At 40.1% G+C, this 25866-nt stretch overlaps 1 protein-coding gene across 5 annotated transcripts in view; it reads right to left on the minus strand.

The window, feature by feature from the left end:
* Nucleotides 1-25866, minus strand: part of DIS3L2 (DIS3 like 3'-5' exoribonuclease 2) — a 374067-nt gene that overhangs the window by 225585 nt on the left and 122616 nt on the right. For all 5 annotated transcript variants that reach the window (XM_082658674.1, XM_082658675.1, XM_082658676.1 and 2 more), the window contains exon 6: nt 25571-25805. In XM_082658674.1, the coding sequence (XP_082514800.1) occupies nt 25571-25805 (235 nt within the window). The remainder of the gene's footprint in view (nt 1-25570; nt 25806-25866) is intronic.

Consider the following 25866-nt stretch of genomic DNA (forward strand, 5'->3'; position numbering starts at 1 on the left):
GTTAATTTTCTCTTCAGCTTTATTCAATCTTCTGTTAAATGCATCCACTGAGGTTCTTCTTTTTTTTTTTTTTTTGCGGTACGCAGGCCTCTCACTGTTGTGGCCTCTCCCGTTGCGGAGCACAGGCTCCGGACGCGCAGGCTCAGCGGCCATGGCTCACGGGCCCAGCCGCTCTGCAGCATGCGGGATCCTCCCGGACCGGGGCACGAACCCGTGTCCCCTGCATTGGCAGGCGGACTCTCAGCCACTGTGCCACCAGGGAAGCCCGAGGTTCTTCTCTTTAAAATATTTAATCAAATATAAACTTTTCCTCATCCACTGAGTTTTAAATTTCATTACTGTTATGTTTATTTCTATAAGTTTTGATTCCTTTTTTAATTTGCTATGTCACATTTCATAGTTTCCTATTCTTTGCAGATATCTTCAAGCTTATCCTTTATTTCTTTAAACACAGTAGTTTTTTATAGATGGTAATGATTCCAATATCTGATGACGTTTATGAAGGGCTGTTTCTGTTGTCTGTGGTTGCTGATGGTTCTTGCCCTTGGAGGATGGTTTCCTTGGGTGCCTGGTTATATTTACGTGCTGGTTACTGAATAATCTGAGGCCTGGGCAGAAGAAACCTTCCTTCTGAAAGAATTTCCACTTGATTTTGCCAGACACCCAGAGGCACAACCAGCCCATAAACCAATTCAAGACTTGAGATTCCTTGGTTGAGCCAGTCAGCTTGAACCTGGGCTGCAATTCCAGAAGAGAGCTGGTATGTTTCAGGTCCACCCTCACCGTGACAGTGCAGTCCTTTGGGGTCCCAGCTTCTTGTGAGAAATCTGAGCTTTATTTCTGTCCCCCACAACCGCTGGTCAAACCTGCACTCTTGCATGGGTTTTCCACCCTAATTTTAACCTGGTAATGCCTGTGAGCTCTTTGATGCTTTAAGAAGAAGGCTGGGTTGGGTTTGGTTTTTGTATTTTATCTAAATATTTTTGGTTGCTTCAGTAGGAGAGTGCATGTGTGAATAACAGTTCACCATTACTATCTACAGAAAGTCGCTAGAGTTTGTATTTCAGAAATATTTTTCAGGTGGCAGTGTAGAGCCTAGTGAGTAGTGACTGGAGTTAAGAACAGGAGAGGGGCAGTGGTGATCTGTGCAGGAAACACAGCAAGGAAGCTACTGTGATAATGCCCAATGTTACATTAAGCAAAAGCACAAGGGATGGAGAGAAGAGACAGGTATTCTCACATTTATTTTTCTCAGCAACCCCATGAGGGAAGCATTACTATTCTGGTTCTTATAGCAATCAGCCGTTCTAAGAGGTAAAGTAATTTATCCCAGGGTTCATCCAAGGAGATGGTTAGTAGAGGTGGCATCAGAACCCAGTATGACTCCAATTCCAAACTCTTCTTACCACAGTATGATGAGATCTGGAAGAAAGACAGGTGCATGCGGGTGGGTTCCAATGAGGATGGGAGGGTTGCCAAAAATTTTTTAATTCACTTAAAGACATAGAAGGATTTTAGATTTTAGAAGGTGCCAAGTGATAAACAGCTCTCTAAATAACTTCACTGCTTCCACCCACAGAAATGACAGAGTAGTTAAAAGCATGAGCTTTGGGACTTCCCTGGTGGTGCAGTGGTTAAGAATCCTCCTGCCAATTCAGGGGAAACGGGTTCGAGCGCTGGTCTGGGAAGACCCCACATGCCGCTGAGCAACTAAGCCCACGCACCACAACAACTGAGCCTGCACTCTAGAGCCCCCGAGCCACAACTACTGAAGCCTGTGTGCCTAGGGCCCATGCTCTGCAACAAGAGAAGCCACTGCGATGAGAAGCCTGCATACCGTAACAAAGAGTAGCTCCCGCTTGCCACAACTAGAGAAAAGCCAGTGCGCAGCAACAAAGACCCAACGCGGCCAAAAATTAATTAATTATTTTTTAAAAGTCATGAAACTTTCAAAAAAAAAAACCATGAGCTTTGGAGTCACAAGACCTAAATTCCAACCTACATCCTGTGATCTTGAACTTGTGGTTTTGAACAAGTTACTCCCTCTCTCAATTTCCTCCTTTGGAAATCAGGAATAGTATACATGAGTTATGTTTACACGGAGTGCCCCGGCACAAAGTACATTAACAAAAATTGTTAGATATTACTACTACTGTTGTTGTCATGGTTATTATCATCAGCTCTTGGTAGTCAGTTTTGAGTGAATCCAACCCTGTTACCCTGGACACAACTGACTGGAAAGGACTGGTACGCAGGGATGGCAACATTATAAAATGGGTCGCGTTTCCTCATCTGTAAAATGTAACCCATCTTACAGAGTTAGTGGGAAGCTTAAATGAAGTTAATGTGCCGAAGTGCCACAGTGGCTAGAACACAGCAAGCACTCAATAACTGCTATACAGTATGTATTTAGATTGCATGTGCTTTTCTGTATGCTTGGTGAATTCTGTGCAAAGTAAGGAGGGAGAAGAGATGGTGCCACATAGGTAGGCAGAGGCCAGGTTAACGTTACGAAGTTTGGGCTTATCCCAAAGGCAGTGGAGAGCTACGGAAGAAAGCAGTCAGGGGACTAATAATGGCTTATGGTTTAAGAAGCTCACACTGGTTGCTATATGGGGGACAGATTTAGAAGTGAAACCGGAGGCAGAAAGGCCAGTTAGCAGGTTACTGCAATAAATCAGACTAGTGGCAGAAGGAATGGAGGGTTCTAGATAGAGAGGTATTTATTATAAAAAGCAAAACTGACAAGATTATTCAGATGCTAGCTGGGAACTGGAGGCTGGGGAAGTTATAGGGGTAGAGTAAGGAATGGGAAAAACTGCCTAATTTCCTTATAACAGATGTTCTCAAAGTATAGTCCCCTGACCAGCAACATCAGCATTACCTGGGAACTCCCAGAAATGCAAATTCTCAGACCCCACCCCAGACCTACTGACTCAGAACCTCTGGGGATGGGGCCCAGCCATCTGAACACACTTTCCAGGGGACTCTGACGCCCACTAAAGTGAAGAACCACTGCTCTAGACAAATAAGCCATGACCTGCTATAGGAAGAGCATCTTCAGGCAATCGGGAGGGGATATAAGTTCAGTCGGACTTAGCGCGTTTGAGGTGTTGGATATTAGATCTGATGCTTAAGAGAGAGTTTTGGGCTGGAGACAGAAATGAGCATGTTGTGTGCGTACAGAGGACAAATGAACAAGTAGACTGGTTCCCTCGGAGATGGTTCAGAATCAGAAGGGAAGAGAGCCTAGGATAGAGCAGTGAGGAACAACATTATTTAAGAGAGCGCAAGTAGAAAAGTTTGCAAAAGAAACTGAGGTGTGATCAGAAAGGTAGCAGAATAATCAGCCTAATGTGATGTCAGAGAAGCCAAAGAAAGCATGCGTTTCAGTAAGAAAAGTATGGTCAGCAGTGTAGACTTAGTGACAAGGTCATAGGAGGAAATGGAGTGACGCAGAACGCCATGCGGGGAACTGACTGCGGAGACGAGGGTGTGCACCAGGCTCCGGAAGGCTGGCTGGGAAGGCGGGGAACAGCACAGGGTGGACGCTGCAGAGGGAAAAAGAAATCACACATGATTTCTTGTATTTTTTTTAAGATAAGAGAAGCCTGAACACAGTTAATTGCTGATAGGAAAGAATCACTAAAGAAGGTGTGGTTGAAGAGGGCACAACAAAGAAAGGGAGGGGACCCTGGGCGGGAAGGGAAGGGACCCAGAACCCAGAGGGAAGGATTAACCTCAGGCAGAAGGTCAGAGAGATGCCAACTTCATTGTATCAAAATAAATGGAGGAGGGAAGGAGTCTAGACACAAGCCATTCCTAAGTGGAAAGCTGAGGGGGTTCCACAGGGGAAGGGGGTGGGCAACAGCTCTGGTTTTTTGAAACGTAGAAGCCAATTCATCTGTTGAAAAGTGCTAGGGAGGTGAAGGATACCTAATATATTCAGAGCTGGGTTCCACAATCCCAGGGGAGGATCACATGCGAATGGCTTCCCAAAACAGTGGCCCTGAACATGCCAGGCGCTACACTCTATGCATCCAAAATATTAACAGTAAAAAATTTACAAAATAGTAATAGTAACTAGTTATTGAGCGCCTATGGCACACACCTGGCACTGTGTTAGATGATTCATAGGCACTACCAAATTTAATATTCTCCAGTAATCCAATGAGGTAGCAAGTACTATCATGCCCATTTTAGAGATGAGGTTCTAAAAGATCATTAGGAAACGAGGCTCACAAACACCAAGTGATAACACGCTTGCTCACGGATACCAGCTAGGAAACGACAAGGGCGGGATTCGAACCTAAGTCTCATCCTCTTCCCATGATGCCACACAACCTTCAGGATTTGAACAGGATTAGTAGAAGTGAGAATGGAAAAGAAAACATGATTTTTGAAAGATGTGCCTGAATGACAAGATACTGGGAGAAGTCAATCAACTCTTGGGCCCATTTTGAGTTTGGGGTGACAATGCGATATAAGTATGATCACGTCCTTTACCCAAGCTGGAGATATCATTCTACATCTTGGGGCAGAGACTGGGAATATCAATTAGATGATAACAATGATAACATTGTCTGAAAGTAGACAGATGTGTATAGACTGGGGAAAGAAGGACTTCATATAGGAGTAACAGAATAAATAAATGAATGAAAAGAAAGCTAATACTCAAGCATTAAAAGGAAAAAAATCCCTTCACTACCCAAATTTCCTTCCTTGTTCTAATTTACAGACTGGTGAGAGATGAAGAACAGCGGGACTCACTGTGTCAGAACTTGGTCACCCTTCTCCCCAGGCTGAACATGAAGATACCTTCAGGTTCCTGAGTTGAAGCGGTGCCCTGGGTAGAGTGATTTTCGTGCCCAAACCTGAGTCCTTCACAGGGTCTTCTCAGATGCGGCTTCGCACTGATTCCCATTCCCAGCTGTTAACTGTATTAATTACATCATCAACACTGCTTTTCTCTGAGCACTCTCTGCTCCAAATCTTTCTCTTGCCCAGGAGAAACCACTTCTAAATTTCTCTCTACTAAAGCTTTAATTGGCTTTTAGCTTCATGGCTCCCAAAAGACCCAAAATGTAGGCCCACATACTTATGTGCTCCCATCTACCGCTGGCTTTAACTTACTAATTCTGCATCTTTCCCAACAGAAGAATGACTCCTCCAAGTTTAAGTTGACTTCCATCTGAGTTTTTCTTAAAGGGGACAAGCCTGACCTGTTACTGTGACATGACCATTTCAACACCAGAAACACAGTGTTTACTAAAATCTGACTAGTGTTTCTTTACCTGTCTTCCAAAGACTAGCTATCCATCAAAACTTCAAAAAATGAAAAAGGTGCTGAGCTATCATAGGGGGTTAAGTAGAGACTGGCCTCCCCCCACCCCAAGCATGGCAAGCTAAAGTAAATGAGTTTTGCTGTGTTCTGAGCCTGGGATCCACATATATCAAACATATCTCTCTCTCATGTTCTAAGTCTCCTAAAGCACATGTGGTATTTCATCCTATTGAACATTTCCAACAGGGATGATGAGATCCAGCCCACTGCTTGGGCAAAAGGGAAAGTATTAAAATGCTGATTCTAGAGACTCAGGCCTCTTTATCAATTCAGTTCCTATTACCTAAAAATAGGACTCCAAAATGATCATTACCAGGCAAACGAAAACAGGTAGGTTAAAGAAGAAAAAATTCTTACAGGCTGCATCATTTCTGAGACCCAGCAGGCCCCCTGGGAAACAGAACAATACACCACTCAAAAACAGCTAATGTTTGAAGCATCTTTAATGGAAAATTGCTTCTCCTTAATAACGTAACAACCTCTAGCTCTAAATGCAAATCAGGCAGATCACTCCAGCCAGGTTATATAGACATGGATGAGTCATTGCTTTTGATGCCAAACTGACAAATATGAAGGTTTCATAATGGATCCTATGTGGCTGCTGTGCAGAAAAAGGATTCAGGTGTTAAACAGGAAAGCAACTAGTTTGGCTCTTCCTCAGTTTCAAAGAAGGAAAGGAAGGGTAATCTTTTGCAGAACATTTGCTGAGTACAAGACTGTTCTGGGGGTTGAAAGTAGGTGAAAGATGAGCAAAAACAGTTATATGAGGGAAATAAAGAAAATGCTGAACCATAATAATATCAGTCATGGAATGTGAACTGAAAAAAGAAACAAGTACCTAGAAAGAAGAGTCGCAGAAAGGAAAGATCACACATCTAGCTGGAAGAAATAAGTACAGGCTCATGGGGACAACATCCTGTGGTTGAGTGGACTCTACGACGGCCCCCAGTGACCCTCACAGCTCCTGCTCTTCACACCGTGGAATAACCCCCCTCCCTCTGAGTGTAGGCAGGACCTACGACTTGCTTCTAACCAACAAAATATGGTCAACATGACAGGATGTCACTTCCATGATTACGTTCCATAAGACTGTAACTTCCACCTTGAAAACAGACTCTCTCCCTTGCTGGATCTGATGAAGCCAGCTGCCATACAGAGAGGCCCACACCAGCAGCCAGCAAGGAAGTGAGATCCTCAGTCCAAAAGCCCGCAAGGAACTGAATCTAGCCAACAACCATATAAACTTGGAAGAACACCCTTCCCCAGTAGAGCCTTCAGATGGCTGACACCTTGATTGCAACCTTGTGAGAAACCCTGAAGCAGAGGACCACGCTGGGCCATGCCCAGATTCCTGACTAAAGGGGAACCTTGTTTCCTCTACTCATAACACTTAGGATATAAAATGTATGGGTTTTTCACACCAAGCAATTCTGCAAGTCTCTGTGGACACCACCTGGTGGCCAACAATTTAATTCAGTTCTGATCCTAACTACCTGGAGAGAGTACAGACCTCACAGATTAAGGGCTCAGTCCCATGAGACTGCCTGCCCCACCCCCCACTTCAGACTGCAAATGCAAGTAGTGGGCCTCCAGATTACCCACACTCTGTCTGAGTTGGCTGCAAATTGAGGGGGTTCCCATGACCCCATCCTTAGGTTTGATAATCTGTCATAACGGTTCACAGAACTCAGGGCAGCATTTAACTTACATTTACTGGTTTAGTATAAAGGATATCATAAAGGATACAGCCAAAGAGGTACATAGGAGGCCCAGAGGATCCTGAGCACATGAGCTTCTGTCCCCATGGAGTCGAGGGGTGCACCACCCTCCCAGCACATGGATGTATTCACCAAGCTAGAAGCTCTCCAAACCCCATAGTTCAGAAATTTTTATGGAGGCTTCATCATGCAGGCATGATCAAATATTAATTCAATGTTCAGCCTCTCTCCACTCCCTCAAGGATGGGGACGGGGCTGAAAATTTCAAGCTTCTAACCATAGCCTGAAATGATTAGAATCATTTCATGACCAACCCCATCCTGAAGCTATCCTGGAGTCCACCAAGAGTTGCCTCACAGAACAATAGATGCTCCTATCACCATCATCACTCAGGAAATGACAAGGGTTTTAGAAGCTCTGTGTCAAGGAACCAGGGTCAAAGACCACATATTAGAACAAAAGATGCTCCTAGCACTGCTATCACTCAGGAAGTTCCAAGGTCTTTAGGAGCTCTGTGTCAGGAACCAGGGGCAGAAGCCAAATATATATTTCTTATTATGTTCTACTGACCCACAGAAAATGTGAGATAGTAAACGTGTTGTTTTAAGTCTGCGGCAAATTTGTTACACAGCGATAAATAATTAATACACATTTAAAATGACAGTTGACATTTGAAGGTTAGAGGAATTTTCACAGGAGGAGACAGGGAATTAGGCAGCATTCATGGCAGAAAAGAGGAGGCACAGAGACACAAAAGCAGAAGAGGGAAGTGAGTGCTTAGGAACAATACAAGGCCCGGTTTGGTTGGATGTGAGGTCTGAGTGGGCAGGTGCAAGAACATAGGTTGGGGGCTTCCCTGGTGGCGCAGTGGTTAAGAATCTGCCTGCCAAGGCAGGGGACAGGGGTTCGAGCCCCGGTCCGGGAAGATCCCACGTGCTGTAGAGCAACTAAGCCCGTGTGCCACAATTACTGAGCCTGCACTCCAGAGCTCACAAGCCACAACTACTGAAGCCCACATGCCTAGAGCCCATGCTCTGCAACAAAAGAAGCCACCGCAATGAGAAGCCCATGCACCGCAATGAAGACCCAACACAGCCAAATATAAAATAAATAAATAAAGAAACATAGGCTGGAGAGACAGGCAGGAGACCCCTGGTGGACAAGGACAGCCAAAAAGAGCCATTAGAGCTCATCACTTACATCATGCGGTCTGAGAACCTCTTGCTTCAAGAGGCGACAGGCTTCAAAAAATGATTTGGAAAATGCCCATAACTAAATGTGTGCTTTATTCTTTTTAAGGTACTTTCCCTTCCATTACCTCATTTGATTTACACAAGGACCTGTGAAGAAGTCAAGGCAGGTATTTATTATGAAGTTTTTTTTGGTTTTGTTTTTTTACAAATAAGGAAAATGAAGCAGTGAGAGGCAAGAATGACTGGCAAAAGCTTTTGCTCAGTACTTGTTTGTTTCCTACTAGGAGTGTTGCCACATTTTACTGGATCCTCCTTCCCTGGCGGAGATGCAAACAGGGCTAGCCAAAGGAGCATTTATACCTGGAAGAGTAGGTGCAGTGAGGCCTGGGTGAACTGCAGAGTCAAGAGTACAACAGTTTAGTCCATATAAGCTGATATCAAGAGCTTCGAAATAAGGAGGGTCAAAATGAACATTACATCCCAAGACTATCAAGTTTATACTCGATTGCTGCCTCTGCCTCAAGCAAATGAGTCAGAGCTGAGGGGACTGGCCAAATAGGGGTCAGCTAATTGGGAGCGGAGATGAGAAACTTTACTATGCAGCTGAGCTTTACTCAGGGGCCTAGTAAAAGGGTGTGCAGGGGTGGGAGGCTGGTTCCACTTAAAGGGATAGGGGTGACTCACCTATTTTTTAGTTTGTTGGGTTTTTTTTTCAAGCAGTATCTGAAAAGCAGGGACAATTTTCTACTGCAAAATGTTAAATAAGATCTGTCCTTAATGGTGGAGGTTCTACACCCAGAGTAGGACACCCAGTTCCCTCTCCCCATCCAGAGCCACACAAGCCAGTTTTTTTCCCCCCAATAGGCTTAGCTGGAGTCTTCAACAGCTTTTTGTAAATCTCAGCAGGTTACAGCTACCAATACTCCATTAGTCAAGCAAAGATCTCCCCTGACATGTTGCTGCATGACTTGAAAAATCTACTTGGTAGTTCTCAAGGGAGAATGGGCATTATTTAGAGTGACCCAAAGGGGTAATCAATGCCAGTAAGATGAATCATAGTTCTGCATAGTGGCAAAGAAAGGGTCTCTATCAAAGCAAAAAAAAAAAAAAAAACCAAAACCCACACAAAACCTTAAGAAAGCAGGTTAAACACTAAGTTACAAAAAAGGCTTCATTATTCAACTGAATAAAGCTTCCACATTCTGCCTAGAGGGGTGAACGGGGAAGAGCTATTTGACTGGGCCTTCTCTTCTTGGAGTCTGATGACCTGAAAACTAACTTCACAGACGAAAGTGCTCAGAATCCCAGGTCGAGGGAAGTGGGGATGAAGACACTGACCATCCCCACCTGTAATGATTCTCATTTTCCCAGTTCAATAAATACCAAATTGAACTTTTCTCTTTCAATCCATTCTTTCAAAATAATGGTTAAATGCAAAAAAAAAAAAAAAAAAAAAAGAGGGGGTCTTCCCTGAATAAAGGTTATTTTAAATAATTGTGAGAATCAGTCTTTTTAAATAAAAATAATCTTTAATCGTTTGATATCCACTAACAAAAGAGAGGCATTCCTTCATTTCTTGAAAATACTCATCACTTCCTTCTTAGTTCTATACATTTTTCTGTTAGGTCTTGTACAAGGCTCTCAAAATCTTTATCAGAGTTACTTCCCACCCTCCATCCTTGCACCTGAGTTTTCCATATCTACCAGCTTATGCCTTGGTTTTGTAGGATAATGACTACTTCAGGTAATTCCAACTGTGGACCATCTACCTGATAATCTCACCAATTTCCTATAGCTTCAACTGATAATATTCAGATCTATAACTCTCAACATCCCTCCTCTGGGTCGATATTTCTATTTCCAATTGCCCACTGGATGTTACAACTTGAGTGTCCCCCATGTAACTCAAATTCAACGTATAATCAGAACCCAGATTCATAGTCCATCTCATACCTGGTCTTATTTTTCTCATTTAAGAATGTCAACACCCATGCAGTTGCTAAACTAGATATCAAGTTAATCTCATCCTTGAATGTTCCTCTGTCTTAAGTCCCATATCTGATCTACCATCGAACTCTGACGATTCTAGTTCTGAAATATCTTGCTTACCTATCCCTTCTTCTGCATTCCAGCTGCCATTGCTCTCAGTCAGGTCAAGCATCTTAAGTGGTCCCATGCCATGTCCCAATTTCTCCCCGCCTCCTAACAATCAGTCTCCTTTCCTTAACAACCTTGGGTGACTTCCCATTACCCAGATCTCTTAGCAGCCACAGAAAACTGGACAAAGCTTCACCACAGCCTATTTTTCTAGCCTCCCCTCCAAACTCCCCACCATGTACACTGCACTATTCCCACTGTAGATATTATTCTACCTACTATCCACCTCTGTGCCCCTGTTCATGCCAAGAATATTTCTGACCCTTCTTCGCCTGGAAAACTACTCATCCTTCAAGGCCTAGAGAGCAAATTGTCTTATTTTCTCTCCCTCTTCCTCCTCTCACTTTCTCCCCCTTCCTCTGTGAATGGTCCCTCCCTCCCTCTGCAAATCTGTTCCTCTTCTCTGTGTGCACTATTTGTGGTTTCTAGAAGCCTCTGTTCCCTAATGACTTTGTCACCAGCCCTCACTCCACATGACACTGTTATCCCAGAGTCCTCAAGCTGTGGAGAAAAAAATCTAATGGGTCACTGGCCAGTCAATGTATTGATGTTTCTTAGGTCAGGGGTCTACTCATGATCCAGCTAACGTCCCGGGGACAGGGCAGACTGCATCTACCACGTCAGTAAAGGCAATTGCCATGGAAGGGGACTAAGGCAGTCACGATCCACAACACACGTCTGTTACTATATCTCCTCTTATGGAATAATTTCACCTCAAGGACAAGCATCTGGATTTTACTCTTCATTCATCTTTCTCTTCCTAGTAAGTGGCAGAATGCCTGGCTTGTCACTCCCTCTGCATCTCCCTGGATGCTCTTGGTTGAGATGACAGAACATTCAACACAAACTGGCTTATATCTCAAAGGTGAATCACTGGCTAATGCAATTAGAAGTCCAGAAGGAAGACAGGCTTCAAGGTCAGTTGATCCAGGGCCCAGCCCTCTAATGGTTGTAGGGGCCCATATTTTTTTCTGCTTCTCCACTCTTCTATCCACAGCACTTGGCTAGTCATAGGATAGCTTCCAGTACCAATCAGGGATAAATCTTTCATGTTCACATCCATCAGGAAACTACTTACATCCCAGAATTCTAAGCAGGAGTCACCCTGATTAGACTGCTTAGGTAATGTGCCTATGAGAAGAGGAAATGGTTTGAAGCTGCAACATCCAATGCAGTAGCCACAAACCACATGTAGCTATTTTAAAATAAAATTAATTAAAATTAAATATAATTAAAAAGTCAGTTTTGCAGTCACAAATTTCAAGTGCTCAACAGCCACATGTGACTAGGTGGCTACACAGAAAGTCCTACTGGCATAAGGTAACCAAGTAACTAGTATGAGGCAACCAAAACTTGGCAGCTGGGGTCAACTTAGTTCAAAGTCCCAGGAATCTGGGGAAGGGGCAGATGTCCAGATGAAAATCTAGATGCATACAGGAAAGGGAAAGAGGGAAATAGACTCTAGATGGGCAATGAACAATACTCAACATAGTCTTCTAGAAAGAAATTAAACTGATCTGGCATGATCTGCTCTTCAAAAAAATAACCCATTTGTAGAAACTGTCTGTTGTTATTTGAGGTACAAGGTGTTTTTCTTTTACAAACTCACTAACTTCCTGTGGGACACTGGACATGCCAAGTAACCTCTCTGAGTCTCAGTTTCCTCGTCTGTAAAAAAAAAAAAAAAAAAGAAGGTGAACTAGATCAGTTGTTTCTAACCTTTTAATCAGAGCAGAATTTTTTAAAATACATTTTTAAAAATTAATTTTTGTCTAAGATCTCACACTTTGAAGTATTTTTAGTAATTTAACTGCATCAAAAATTAATTTGTCACCCTGTTTTTTAATCAAAAACACACAACTGTTAATTAGAGCCTCTGATCGCCAAGAAAAGTCAATGTTACCACGGTAGGCTAGTATCATTTGTATCAAAAGTAAAATAAGTTGACCTTGCAGTCTTAAAGCAAATGAACTATTTTCATTTAGTGTCATGAAATATTTATAAATAATGTGAAGTACTCCACTGGAAGCCCCGAGGGGTGGACCAACACCCGTCAAGGAGAGTACCTGATCTTGTAGGACTCATGTAGGTCCAGAATTTTATGATTTCTATAGTAATGCAACTGTAAACAGATATGACCCTCGTCACTAGCATAGACTAGCCTGACCTGGAAAGTACCAGAGAGAGGGATGAGTAGACAGACTTAGAAGAAAGATTCCAAGGGTGACTGGAAATAAGGAGAAAATGATACCATCACACAAAGATGCTGATCTACATTTTTATTACCAGTAAGCCCCCCAAAAGTAGATTATTAAGTAATTCAGGGAGCCAAGTATAAAGCTAAAAGTGGACAGCAAGCAAGAGAATCAAGAGTGCAATACTGCAAAGATGCTAAAAGAACCATGGGCACGGGGGGTGGCTCCAGAGACCTTCAAGTCTTCATTCACCTCTACTGAGGAGAAGGGCAGGCACACACAGTGACAGACATATTAGAGGCCTGGGAACTTCTGTTTCCAGGTAACAGCATGAACTACATTTAATATAGATTATTTGCTTTTATTTAAATTTCTATTCCAATAATTTGGTGTTAAAGTACTAGCAAGAAGGCAGACAGGCATGTCTATTCCTAGGTGCTGTAAGGAATGGATTGGGGCAGAGTATATTCTAGAAAATAAATTACTTGTAATGTTAGAAAAATGTTCTGAAACCCAAGCTCCCTAGGTCTGTTGATACATCAAAGAGAAAATAGGTAGGACTGACTCAATGATAAAAAATGAGAAGAGGAGAAGGTGAAAATGACAAGCCAGAGAAAGAACTGGACAAGCTTCGATCATATTTCAGTAAAGAACAAATATTATTTTTTCAAGATTGTTATAATTCATCATGGTTTTCTATCTCTGATAACCCTTCTAATAACTATGTATTTAACAATTTAAAAATTCCTTTAAAAACACCCACATTTCTCAAACAGCTAAGTATATGACACAGTAATTCTACTACTGGGTATAATTTCAATGGAATTGAAGACAGGAACTCAGATACTTGCTCACCAATGTTCATTTCAGCATTACTCACTATTCGATAGCCAAAAGGTGGAAACAAACCAGTGTCCATCAACATGAATGGATAAACAAAATGTGGTATATTCAATATAATGAAATACTACTCAGTCATGAAAAGGAATGACATTCTGACACATGCTACAACATAGATGAACCTTGAAAACATTATGCTAAATGAAATAAGCCAGACACAAAAGGAGGAATATTGTATGACTCCACTTACATGACATATCAAGAAGAGACAATTTATAGAGAGGAAGTAGATTAGTGGTTAGCAGAGACTGAGGCGGGTGAAATGGGGAGTTCTTTAATGGTTACAGAGTTTCTGTTTAGCATGATAAAAAAACGTGTGGGAATAGTACTAGATAATAGTAATGGCTGTGCAACATCATGAATGTAATTAATGGGACTGAATTGTAAACTTAAAAATGGTTAAAAAGACAAATTTGGTGCTATATATATTTTATCACACACACAAAAGATTTTTAAAACCACAAGAGTTTCTGTTTCTTATAGAGAGTGTAGGGCAGGGAATAGTGTGATAATATTTATTGCTTTCAAGGAGGGAAACTCAGGTGGCAGAAGAGAACAGGTAGGCCCCCGTCCTCTGACAGTCCCTTAAAGAAACTCTTAGAATAGAGGGGTTCTTCAAGGACCTAAACAGATGCCGATGACGCTTTAAACTACATTTCCAATCCAATCTCTGACGTCAACTTCAACCTACATTTCCAACTATACATGACCACCTCAGACTTAACATGTTTAAAAGAAAGTCCTTAGGAATACAAGATAAAGGTAGAGATTACTTACAATAAATAAAAATAGTAGAAATAAGTTTCTACTAAAAATTAAACAGACAAGTCACTTCCTAGTGTAATAAAAAATGAGGGGAAAACTGAAAGGTTTGATTATAGATGCAGAGGAAATTAATTGAAAAAACTTCGTACAACTCTATTCTAAAATATTAGAATAGGTGGCGAAAATGTATGATTTTCCTGGAAAATATAATTTTAATTTTGCATTATCAAAATTAATGCAAGAAGAGGGAAAAAACCCTACAGAAACAAAATAATCATTACACATGGAGAAAGCTGCCAGCTAAGGAAAGCCCTAGCCCATGTTCCAACCATGCGTTCTTTAAATGCTTCAAGTATTGAGAACACTTGATCATTCTCAATGCTATTCTGACTGCTCCAAAGCAGTGAGAAAAAGAAAGGTCCCCAGTTCTTCCCAAAAAGTTAATAGAGCCTGATACCAAAACACAAAAAAGACAGCACAATAAGAAGAAACTGCAGACAAATCACACATTTTGTATTTTAAATCCAAAAATCATAAATAAATATCAGCAAACAGAACTGAGTTACATGTTAAAACATGCTACACACCACGACCAAGTGAGAGTCATGGCTGTATGAGGGATGCAAGAATTATTCAACATTATGTGTCATCAAGTAAACAAGCCAAAGGGGAAAAAAAACAAAATCTTGAAGAAGCTCAGAAGGCACTTGAAAGAAAACTTCAATATCCATTCCCAATAGAAACTTTTAGTTAAAAAAGAAAAGGGACACTTGGTTAACTAGGTCTGAAGCCAACAACCAGCACTGTGCTTGAGGGTTTAATACTGGAAGCATTCCTATTAAAGTCCAGAAGAAGGCAATCACCACTATTATGTAATACAGTTCTTAAAGCAATGGCCAATGACATGAGGAAAAACTGAGAAGCACAAATTAGAAAGTTAGGGACAAAATTATTATCTGCAGATAAAATTGTTTTATACCTAGAAAATCAAAGCCACCAACTAGAAAATTATTGGAAATAATAAGAGCATTCATTAAGGTATCCAGTTTAAAGATACACAAAACAACCCCAAAAGCTTCCTTATATATCAACAATTACATGTAGGAAATTGCTGGAAAAAATTCCTTTCAAATTAATACTAAAGAACACAAAATACTCAATGTTTTTTTTCTAATACTCAAGTTTTTTCTAATGTGCAATAATGCTATATATAAACTATTAAACATACTAAGAAGATGTAAGATTCAAAATTCACATTGTGAATAGGTTTGATAAACTAAGACATACATAGACCATACTATAGTCAAAACAGCAAAACAGGGCACAGTCCCCAAAAAAGACCCCACAATTGAGCAAAAATTGAGGCAACAGATTTTTACCCAAACTATTTTAATTAGCGTGTTGCATTTCCTAACAGTAAATAATTAAAACATTCATTAAAGTCTTGTTCAGCATCAACTATCAATTTCAGTAGCTTAAACCAGTGGTTCTCCAATTGTGGTTTGAGATCCTGCCAAAGGCCCACAAGGTCAAGACTCTTTTCATAATAATACTAAGACATTATTTGTCCCTTTCACTCTCATTTTCTCATGTCTGTAAAGTAGAGGTCAGCAAACTAAACTGGCCCACAGGCCAAATCCAGCCATGTCCACTCATTTACATATTCTCCACAGCCACTTTCAGGCTACAAAAACAGAGTTGAGTAGTTGTGACACAGAAGTCTCTGTCTCTGGTGTATCCCACAAAGCTGGAAATATTTACTATGTGGTCCTTTACAGAATACCTTTGCTAATCCCTGCTCTAATGAACAATAGAATGTGTGCTTATGTATTCTTGTGTTTTCTAGAATTTTCTAAGATTATCAATTTAAAGTACAAACAAGTATATTTTAGAAGTTAATTCCATTTTTCTCCTCAGTATTTTGACTATGGTTTTATCTACTATACATCATTAACCTCACTGATGCCCAATAAATCATTATTTTAAAATCTGAAGTTCTCCTTAAATGTACACAGAAACACAACTAGAAGTAAGTACACTTATTTTGCAATATTTTAAGGCTTTCTTTGTTTTAATTTTAAATACAGAAATATTGATAGATATAACCTACATACACAAAAGCATTTTGGAGTCTTCAATAATTCTTAAGAACACAGAAGTGTCCTGAGACCAAATAACTTGAGAATCACAGGTTTAAATAAAGTTGTTTGCAGCAGAATACAAATTCTTTTCAAGAACACAAGGGATACTCTCCAGGATAAATCACATGCTATGCCACAAAACAAGTCTCAACAAATTTAAGAGCACAGAAATTACAACAAGCATTTTTCCCAACCACAACAGTATGAAACTACAAGTCAATTACAGAAAGAAAAATGGGAAAAGCACAAACATGTAAACACTAAACAACATGGGTCAATGGGGAAATCAGAAAATACCTCGAGACAAAAGAAAACGGAAACACAAACTCTATGGGATGCAGCAAAAGCAGTTCTAAGAGGGAAGTTTAGAGTGATAAAGGCCTTCCTCAAGAAACAAGAATAATCTGAAATAAACAACCTAACCTACCATCTAAAAAGAAGAACAAACAAAACCCAAAGTCAGCAGTGGGAAAGAAATAATAAAGATCAGAGAGGAAATTAAATAGAGACCAAAAAAACAACAGAAAAGATCAATGAAACCAAGAGCTAGTTTTCTGAAAACACAAACAAAACTGATAACCCTCTAGCCAGACTCACCAAGAAGAAATGAGAGAGAACCCAAATAAACAAAATTAGAAATGAAAGAGGAGCAATAACAACCAATACCACAGAGATACAAAAAATCATAAGGAAATACTACAAACAGTTATACACCAACAAACTGGATAACCTCGAAGAAACAGACAAATTTCTAGAAACATACAACCTGCCAAGACTAAATCAAGAACAGACAATATGAATAGACTGATCACTAGTAGTGAAATTGAATTTGTAATTTAAAAAATTCACAGCCAACAAAAGCCCAGGACCGGATGGCTTCATAGGGGAATTCTACCAAACATATGAAGAAGTGCTAATACCTATCCTCCTCAAACTATTCCAAAAATTGAAGAGGACAGAGCGCTCCCAAATTCACTCAGTGAGGCCACCATTACCCTGATACCAAAACCAAAGACACTACCAAAAAAAAAAAAAAAAAAAATTATAAGCCAATATCTTTGATGAACATAGATGCAAAAATTCTCAACAAAATATTAGCAAACCAAATCCAACAATATATACAAAGGATCATACAGCATAATCAAGTGGGATGTATTCCAAGGACACAAGGATGGTTCAATATTTGCAAATCAATGTGGTACAGCACATTAACAAAAATGATAAAAATCACATAATCATCTTAATGGACACAGAAAAAGTAGTTGATGAAATTCCATATCCATTCATAATAAAAACTCTCATCAAAGGTGGTAGAGAGGGAACATATATCTACATAATAAAGGCCATTTATGACAAATTCACAGCTAACATCATACCCAATGGTGAAAAGCTGACAGCCTTTCCTCTAAAATCAGGAACAAGACAAGTATGCCCACTCTCACCACTTCTATTTAACACAGTATTGGAAGTCCTGGCCACAGCAATCAGACAAGAAAGAGAAACAAAAGGCATCCAGATTGGAAGGGAAAAAGTAAAACTGTCACTATTTGCAGACGATATTGCTACTATATACAGAAAACTTGAATGTCTCAAAAAAAAACTATTACAACTAATAAGTGAATTCAGTAATGTTACAGGATACAAGATTAATATACAGAAATCTGTTGCTTTTCTATATTCGAATAATGAACTATCAGAAAGAGAAAGAAAAAAAATACCAATGCCATTCACAATCTCATCAAAAAGAATAAAATATCTAGGAATACACTTAAACAAAGAGATTAAAGACCTATACTGTGAAAACTATAAAACACTGATGAAGGAAAGTAGAAGGTGATACAAAGAAATGAAAAGATATTCCACGCTCTTGGATTAGAAGAATTAGTATTGTTAAAATGGCCAGACTAACCAAAGCAATCTATAGATTTAATGCAATTCCTATTAAAATACCCATGACATTTTTCACAGAACTAAAACAAATAATCCTGAATTGTATACTGAACCACAGACTTTAAGACCCTAAATTGCCAAAGCAATCTTGGGAAAAAAAGAATATAAAGCTGAAGGTACCACCCTCGCTGACTTCAGACTATACTACAAATCTACAGTAATCAAAACAGCACGGTACTGGCATAAAAACAGACATATAGATCAATGGAACAGAACAGAGAGCTCAGAAGTAAACCCATGCACCTATGATCAATTAATCTGTGATAAAGGAGGCAAGAATATACAATGGATAAAAGACAGTCCTTCAGTAAGTAGTGCGGGGAACACTGGACAGCCACATGTAAAAGAATGAGATGACAACATTTCCTCAAACCATACACAAAAATAAATTCAAAATGGATTAAAGACCTAAAGGTAAGATCCAAAACCATAAAACTCCTAGAAGAGAACATAGGCAGAACATATACTGCATATGCTATAAGAATTAAATAATTAAATGTCATGAGGAATAATTATAAAGTACTTAGGGCCTAGCACGCAGTAAATGTTCAATAAGTATCAGTGATTATTATGTGTAAATACATATCTGGGTATGCATGTATACAAAAATATACCTAGGTATATCCTAGGTATGGCAAAAGAAGTATTTAGAGGGAATTTTATAACTTTAAAAATATTTCAAAGGAAACAAGAGAAGTCGAAAAGACATATTCAACTCAAGAAGTTGGGAAAAGGACAAAAAAGCAACGCCCCCAAGTAAGGAATAAATAACTAAGATAAGGGCAAATATCAATGATATACAGAACAACATCATCAACAATAAACAGAAAAATAACACAACCAAAAATCATGTTCCTTGAAAAGATTAATAAGATAGATCTTTGGCAAGCAAGAGTTAAGAAAAAAGAGAAGAGTCAAACAATTAAAATACAGAACGAAAAGGGAGGCAAAAATACCAACACAAGGAGTCATTTTAATAATTAAAGAATATTAATGAGTATTAGGAATATCTATGTGATCATAAATTCAAATGGATAAATTGCCCTTCAGTTATGCCAAAATTGGCATCAAAAAGAGAGACTGAACAGACCAATCAGTATAAAAGAGACTGAAAGAGCAAAGATCTCGCCTTCTGAAAAACAGCAGGTGCAGAAAATTTTACAATGAGGTCTACCAAATTTTAAGGAAGACTTAATTCCTGTTTTTTTAAATTAACTTTTATTGGAGTATGCTTTACAATGTAACTCCTGTCTTATACAAGCTATTCTGGGAAAATAGTAAACAGTCAGTACAGACGAATTTATTTGCAAAGCAGAAATAGAGACACAGATGTAGAGAACAAACTTATGGATATCAAGGGGAAAGGGGTGGTGGTGGGATGAATTGGGAGATTGGGATTGACATATATATACTACTATGTATAAAATAGATAAATGAGAACCTACTGTACAGCACAGGGAACTCTACTCAGTGCCCTGTGGTGACCTAAATGGGAAGGAAATCTAAAAAAGAGGGGATAAACGTATACGTATAACTGATTCACTTTGCTGTACAGCAGAAAGTAACACAACATTGTAAAGCAACTATACTCCAATAAAAATTTTAAAAAAAAATGACCAGGACATTTTATGAAGCTAATATAATCTTGACTGTAAAAACCAGATAATGATAAGAAAATGATAGGTCCGTTTAACATGATACAAAAAAATCCTACACTATATATTACCTAAGTAAATCCAATATTGTACTTAAAAAATAATAATATATTGGGATTAAGTAGGAGTTATCCTAGGAATTTAAGGATCGTTCAATAACAAAAATACATTTAAAGGAGAGAAACCAAATGATACTCTCAATCAATAAAGAATCAGCTTTATGAAGTTCAGCAAAAGGCAAAACTGTGGAGTTAATAAAAGACTGTATGAGAAAACATCTATGTGACCTAGGAATATGCAAAAAACTAAAAAAAAAAAAACCCATAAAGTATATGATTAATTTTATCACAGAAAAATTAAGAATTTTTGTTCAGTGAAAAACACCATAAAGTTAATAGACAAATGACTAAAGGACAGAATGGTAGAAGATATTTGTGATGCCTAAAGTGGAAAAGGGATTATTATAGAGAATAGATAAGAACTGCCTGCAAATCAACAACAGAACAGTAACTATGATGGAACAATGGGCAAACAATATGAAAAGGCAATTTACAGAACTTAATCTCTAGAGTATAAAAAACTAGAAAGCTGAATAATTCTAACTATTGGCAGGAATGAGAAGGTAAAAGAAGCTTCATGGGTGTGGAGAAAAGGGAACCCTCCTGCACTGCTGGTGGGAATGTAAATAGGTACAGCTGCTACGGAGAACACTATGGAGGCTGCTTAAAAAACTAAAAGAGTTGCCATATGATCCAGCAATCCCATTCCTGAGCATATTCCAGACAAAACTATAATTCAAAAAGATACATGCACCTCTATTTTCATAGCAGCACTATTTACAATAGCCAAGACATGGAAGCAACCTAAATGTCCATCGACAGATAAATGGATATAAAAGATGTGGTATGCACACACACATACACACACAATGGAATACTACTCAGACATAAAAAAGAGTGAAATAATGCCATTTGCAGCAACATGATGGACCTAGAGATTATCATACTAAGCGAAGTAAATCAGAAAGAGAAAGACAAATACCATAGGACATCATTTATATGTGGAATCTAAAATATGACATAAATGAACTTCCACGAAACAGAAACAGACTCACAGACATAAAGAACAGACTTGCGGTTGCCAAGGGGGAGGTAGGGGAAGGGAGGGAAGGATTGGGAGTTTGGGATTAGCAGATGCAAACTATTTTATACAGAATGGATAAACAACAACGTCCTGTTGTATTAGCCCAGGGAACTATATTCAATATCCTGTAATAAACCATAATGGACTTCACAGGGAGGAATGGCTGGTCTAGCACAGGTCTTAGACATTGGAGGTCCTGACCATCTGTCTCTACCTGAATCACACATGATATGAATGCATCACCCACTCAGTCTAAAAGACAGGGAAGGGCTTCCCTGGTGGTGCAGTGGTTAAGAATCCGCCTGCCAATGCAGGGGACACGGGTTCGAACCCTGGTCCGGGAAGATCCCACATGCCGCGGAGCAACTAAGCCCGTGAGCCACGACTACTGAGCCCACGTGCCACAACTACTGAAGCCTGCGCGCCTAGAGCCTGTGCTCGGCAACGAGAGAAGCCACCGCAACAAGAAGCCCGCGCACTGCAACAAAGAGCAGCCCCCACTCGCCACAACTAGAGAAAGCCCGCGTGCAGCAACGAAGACCCAACGCAGCTAAAAATAAATAAATAAAAGACAGGGAAGCAAAAATTCCCACTGTATCCTTCTAACATAGGTCTGGACAAGGCTTTACTCTTTTTTAAAAACAAAAAAATACTTTAAAACACTGGCACAAAACATTGCCCAAAAATTGTGGTTGATGGGAAACTGCCTTATATTTAATTTTTAATATAATTTCTGAAGCAAACATAACTGTCTTCTAATTATATTAATCATCATTATACACAGTGGAGAGCTAGGAAACAAAAACATAAGAAAGATTTGATCTCAGAATCTGGAAACACTAGCAGAAAGGAAATGAAAAAAATTAGCTCGGAGAAAGAAGGGTTTCTAGACAGTCAGGAGTACGGGTTCTTGGCATTTCAGTAACCCCAAAGTATCACAGGAGAATAATCATATGGATCTGCTTTTCTCAGCCAAAGGGAAATACGGTTACTTTTTATCCAAGGAAAGCGAGCTTAAACCTAGGCAATGAATAGGCCTGTTGCTGGAAGGAGATGAATTTTAAGTGTGAAAAAAAGGGCTCTTCCTGACTCCTAAGGTTGACTTGGGCAGGTCCCAGGAGGCGCAGTAATAGATCGATTCAAACCTCGGAAGGGAACAAGGATTCCATGTGGATTCTCCCTTCAAAAAAAGAGCTGAAGGTGGCCAGAGACAAAAGTGAGAACTTAGAGGGTCACCGACTCTACATTCAAACCCATGTTCAGTCATCAGGGTACTGGCAGAAGCTTCTCTCCAGACCAGAAAGCTGAACAAGATCTCTGACAGACCCTACTAAGGTAGAGAACAGGAAAAGTACATCACAACCTGATTAGGTCAGCATCGCCAAGACTCAGATGGCCAAAACTGTTCTTAAAGTTCCCAAAGATGTATGATAAAGAGCTACTGTACCAATTAGTCATGATGTTTTTTTATCCTTTGGAGTTTGCTAATCAGGCAATCGTTATTCAAATACTCGATACCAAAGAATATTTATTTGGGTTGTCCCCGGTCTTGACACAGATGGCAGTTTTCTATGCTGACAACAATGCCATTGCCTGGGAAGTGGTAAAAGCTCAGCCTTGGGAGGCTGTGGGGCTGGACCTACAAAAGGGGCCCAGGTCTTTGGCCTATTCTCTCAAGGTCTGAGGATGATCCAGATCCATGTGGTCTTCCTAGAAGAAACTATTGTGTAGGTCTGAGATGCCCGGAGAAACTTTTCTCTGAATGCAATGATAGGCATTTGCTGCATACAGCTGGGGTTACCTGCTCAATTACCAGAGAAATTGGTAGTTATGGTAAAGATACGAATGTTTCCCGGGCAAAAAGGGATATACTAAGTAGACATATGTAATATGTCATGTTTGCTTTGGGTAAAAGAAACATGATATTCAAACAAAAATTACTCTTTTGCACACAGGTGTGAACTAGGATTAATAATCCATTTGCAATTACAACACAAAGCAATGAACCTTTCTAGAAGTCTTAGGAAGAGTTTATGATGTTCTTAAGGTTATGGTTTGTTTTAATAACAAATTTCAAACCCTTAAATGGTGCAAAAAGAACTAACATCCTAACTTGTAACCAGATTTTATATTATCCAGAGAAGAGAAGCTGGCTGAAATATCCTTAAAAACACCATGATTTTTAAAAAAGCAAATTGCAATTTTCCTAAATATCAAGAGGGCAAGAAATGAGAAACAGCCATGTGGTTTCAAAACTCTCTATTTAGAGGCTAGCAGGAAAGAGAAATTGGTACCAGATTCTGAGGGAAGGATTAAGGCTGTTCCTTCAGTCAGGGCCAGTAAGGAAGCAATATAAATAACAGTAGCATACGAAGACCATAAAAACAGTAAGGAAAAAAACTGCATACGGTGGACTTGTAAAGCACTCAGTGACACTTACCTGCAACAGAGATGGAGGAAAATTACAACAGAGGACAAATCAAGAGTACGTCTGGCATCAGAATTTCCCAAACAAAGGATAAAGTGAATTATTAATATCCACCCTGGGCATCAATTCTGCCATCACTTCCATCCATCAATATTTCCTTGCCCTTGTATTGGTACCAATCACTAATGAGAAACTGAAGCATCTCATCCCTTCAACTTGGAACCTAGAGGAAAGAGGCTGCTGAGGTCTTCCAAGTTCAATCACCTGAGCTAGGTTTCCACAAAGTAGTTTTGGGCCAAATACCCAGTAAGTTTTAAAGTACTCCTTCCCCTGGCTTTGTCCTTCAAATCTCTCTCTCCCTTGGTGACCTTGCAGATGAGGATTTGGCTATTTAGGGTCCTGGTTATTAAACTGTTTTTAAAGGAAGAAAGAAGAAACATCAGAAGAAGGAATTTTCAAGGAATAACATCCAAATGACATTGGCTGTGCCCTGAACAGTGGAACCACTAGTTATCTAAGCAGGCCACAAAAACAAAAGAACCTGGGTGCCCTCAGGTCAGCAGTGAGGTGGGGCAGTGAGGAAGCAGTAGCCTCTTCATTCAGATAGAATTTCAAAGTCGGGAAGTCCTTCTGAATGAGTAGCACTTGGCACCAGAAAGTGACACATGCTTTTAGAAAGTGCTCGCTGCCCGAGATCACTACCTCATCAGCAGTGAAGACACAGAGTGATCCTTATGCAGTCACTTCCTGAAATCACCTCCAGCTTTCTTCAGGATGTCAGAGAACTGTGCTCACCAGTCCCTATCACAGGGTGTCTGCTGAACATCCTCCTTTAGTAATCTGGCATTTCTTCTAGCCTTTCGTGGGGACTGTGCCAGAAACTTCTTCCTGATAAAAAAACCCTCATAATCTAGTTGGCCTAACCAGGTCAATATTTTCCATTTCATAACATACATAAAAATCAATCTGGCTAGAAAACATATTCCCTGCACTTAAAACCTCCTAGAAATCTATACATTGAAATATTCCAATTTTCATTGCTACTTTCCCTTAAGTTTTCCAGACTGCAGTCAGGTAGGGCCCTTGGTCACAGCTCTTCGCCTATGTGCTTGCAATTGCTTTTTTCAGTATCCAGGGGACCCATGGCTTAAATTTTGATCAGAGAAAATAAGACTGGCTTCTTTTTTTTTTTTTTTGAAGATGTTGGGGGTCGGAGTTTAATTTATTTATTTTTGCTGTGTTGGGTCTTCGTTTCTGTGCGAGGGCTTTCTCTAGTTGTGGGAAGCGGGGGCCACTCTTCATCGCGGTGCGCGGGCCTCTCACTATCGCGGCCTCTCGTTGCAGAGCACAGGCTCCAGACGTGCAGGCTCAGTAGTTGTGGCTCACGGGCCTAGCTGCTCCGCGGCATGTGGGATCCTCCCAGACCAGGGCTCGAACCCGTGTCCCCTGCATTAGCAGGCAGATTCTCAACTACTGCGCCACCCGGGAAGCCCCAAGACTGGCTTTTTTAAAAGCTTACAATCAAAACACTTTGTAAAGATAATCTACTTATCAAATTTAAGGTGATCTATTCACCACTGAGGATGAAATGTACCAAGTTAAAATTAAAGCAAAATCCAGGGTAAAACGAAGTGCTTTCTTTGGAAGGATTTTAGTTTGGTTTAATTATGTTCATATCAACCACAGGGTGGGATTGGGCTCATCACAGGAAATTTCAAGGTTAGCTATCAACACAATGCAAAACCCATTAGGAAATGACAACAGCAACCACTGACCACACAAATCACCAGCAGCATTTGTCCCCTCCTCACAAACAGCAGCTGGAAGCCTGTCAAAGATCCCCCTTTCCTAAAAGCTGCCACAGGTTAGAAACTGGAAAGATACCAACTGTATTGTGTGATTAATTCTGTAGCACAGAGAGAATTCCAATACTTAAAACAATCTACTAAAATAAAACGTCGGAGATCAGTCCGGAACTCACCTTTTTCATGAACACAAACTGAGAGTTTCTTAACACCATCAACCAGAGCATTCTGCATGTTGCCATGTCCATCTTCTGAGTCGCTGTCATCAAACTGAGCCTCTATAATGACATCAGGACTGTCATTATAGCCTTTCAGGGACTGTTGCAGGAGATGGCTTCCACAGAGCTCCTCAGGGAGATCTGATTCATAGGCACCTTCTGTTTCTTTGTCATTGCTCTCTGGTTTAATTACCTGAAGAAAAGAGAAAAGTTCTGCTAAATCACTGGAGGGAAAAATGGGAAAGTGCAGATTT

Source organism: Grampus griseus (genome assembly GCF_964374135.1).
Source record: "Grampus griseus genome assembly, chromosome: 7".
In the NCBI taxonomy this organism is placed as follows: Eukaryota; Metazoa; Chordata; class Mammalia; order Artiodactyla; family Delphinidae; genus Grampus; species Grampus griseus.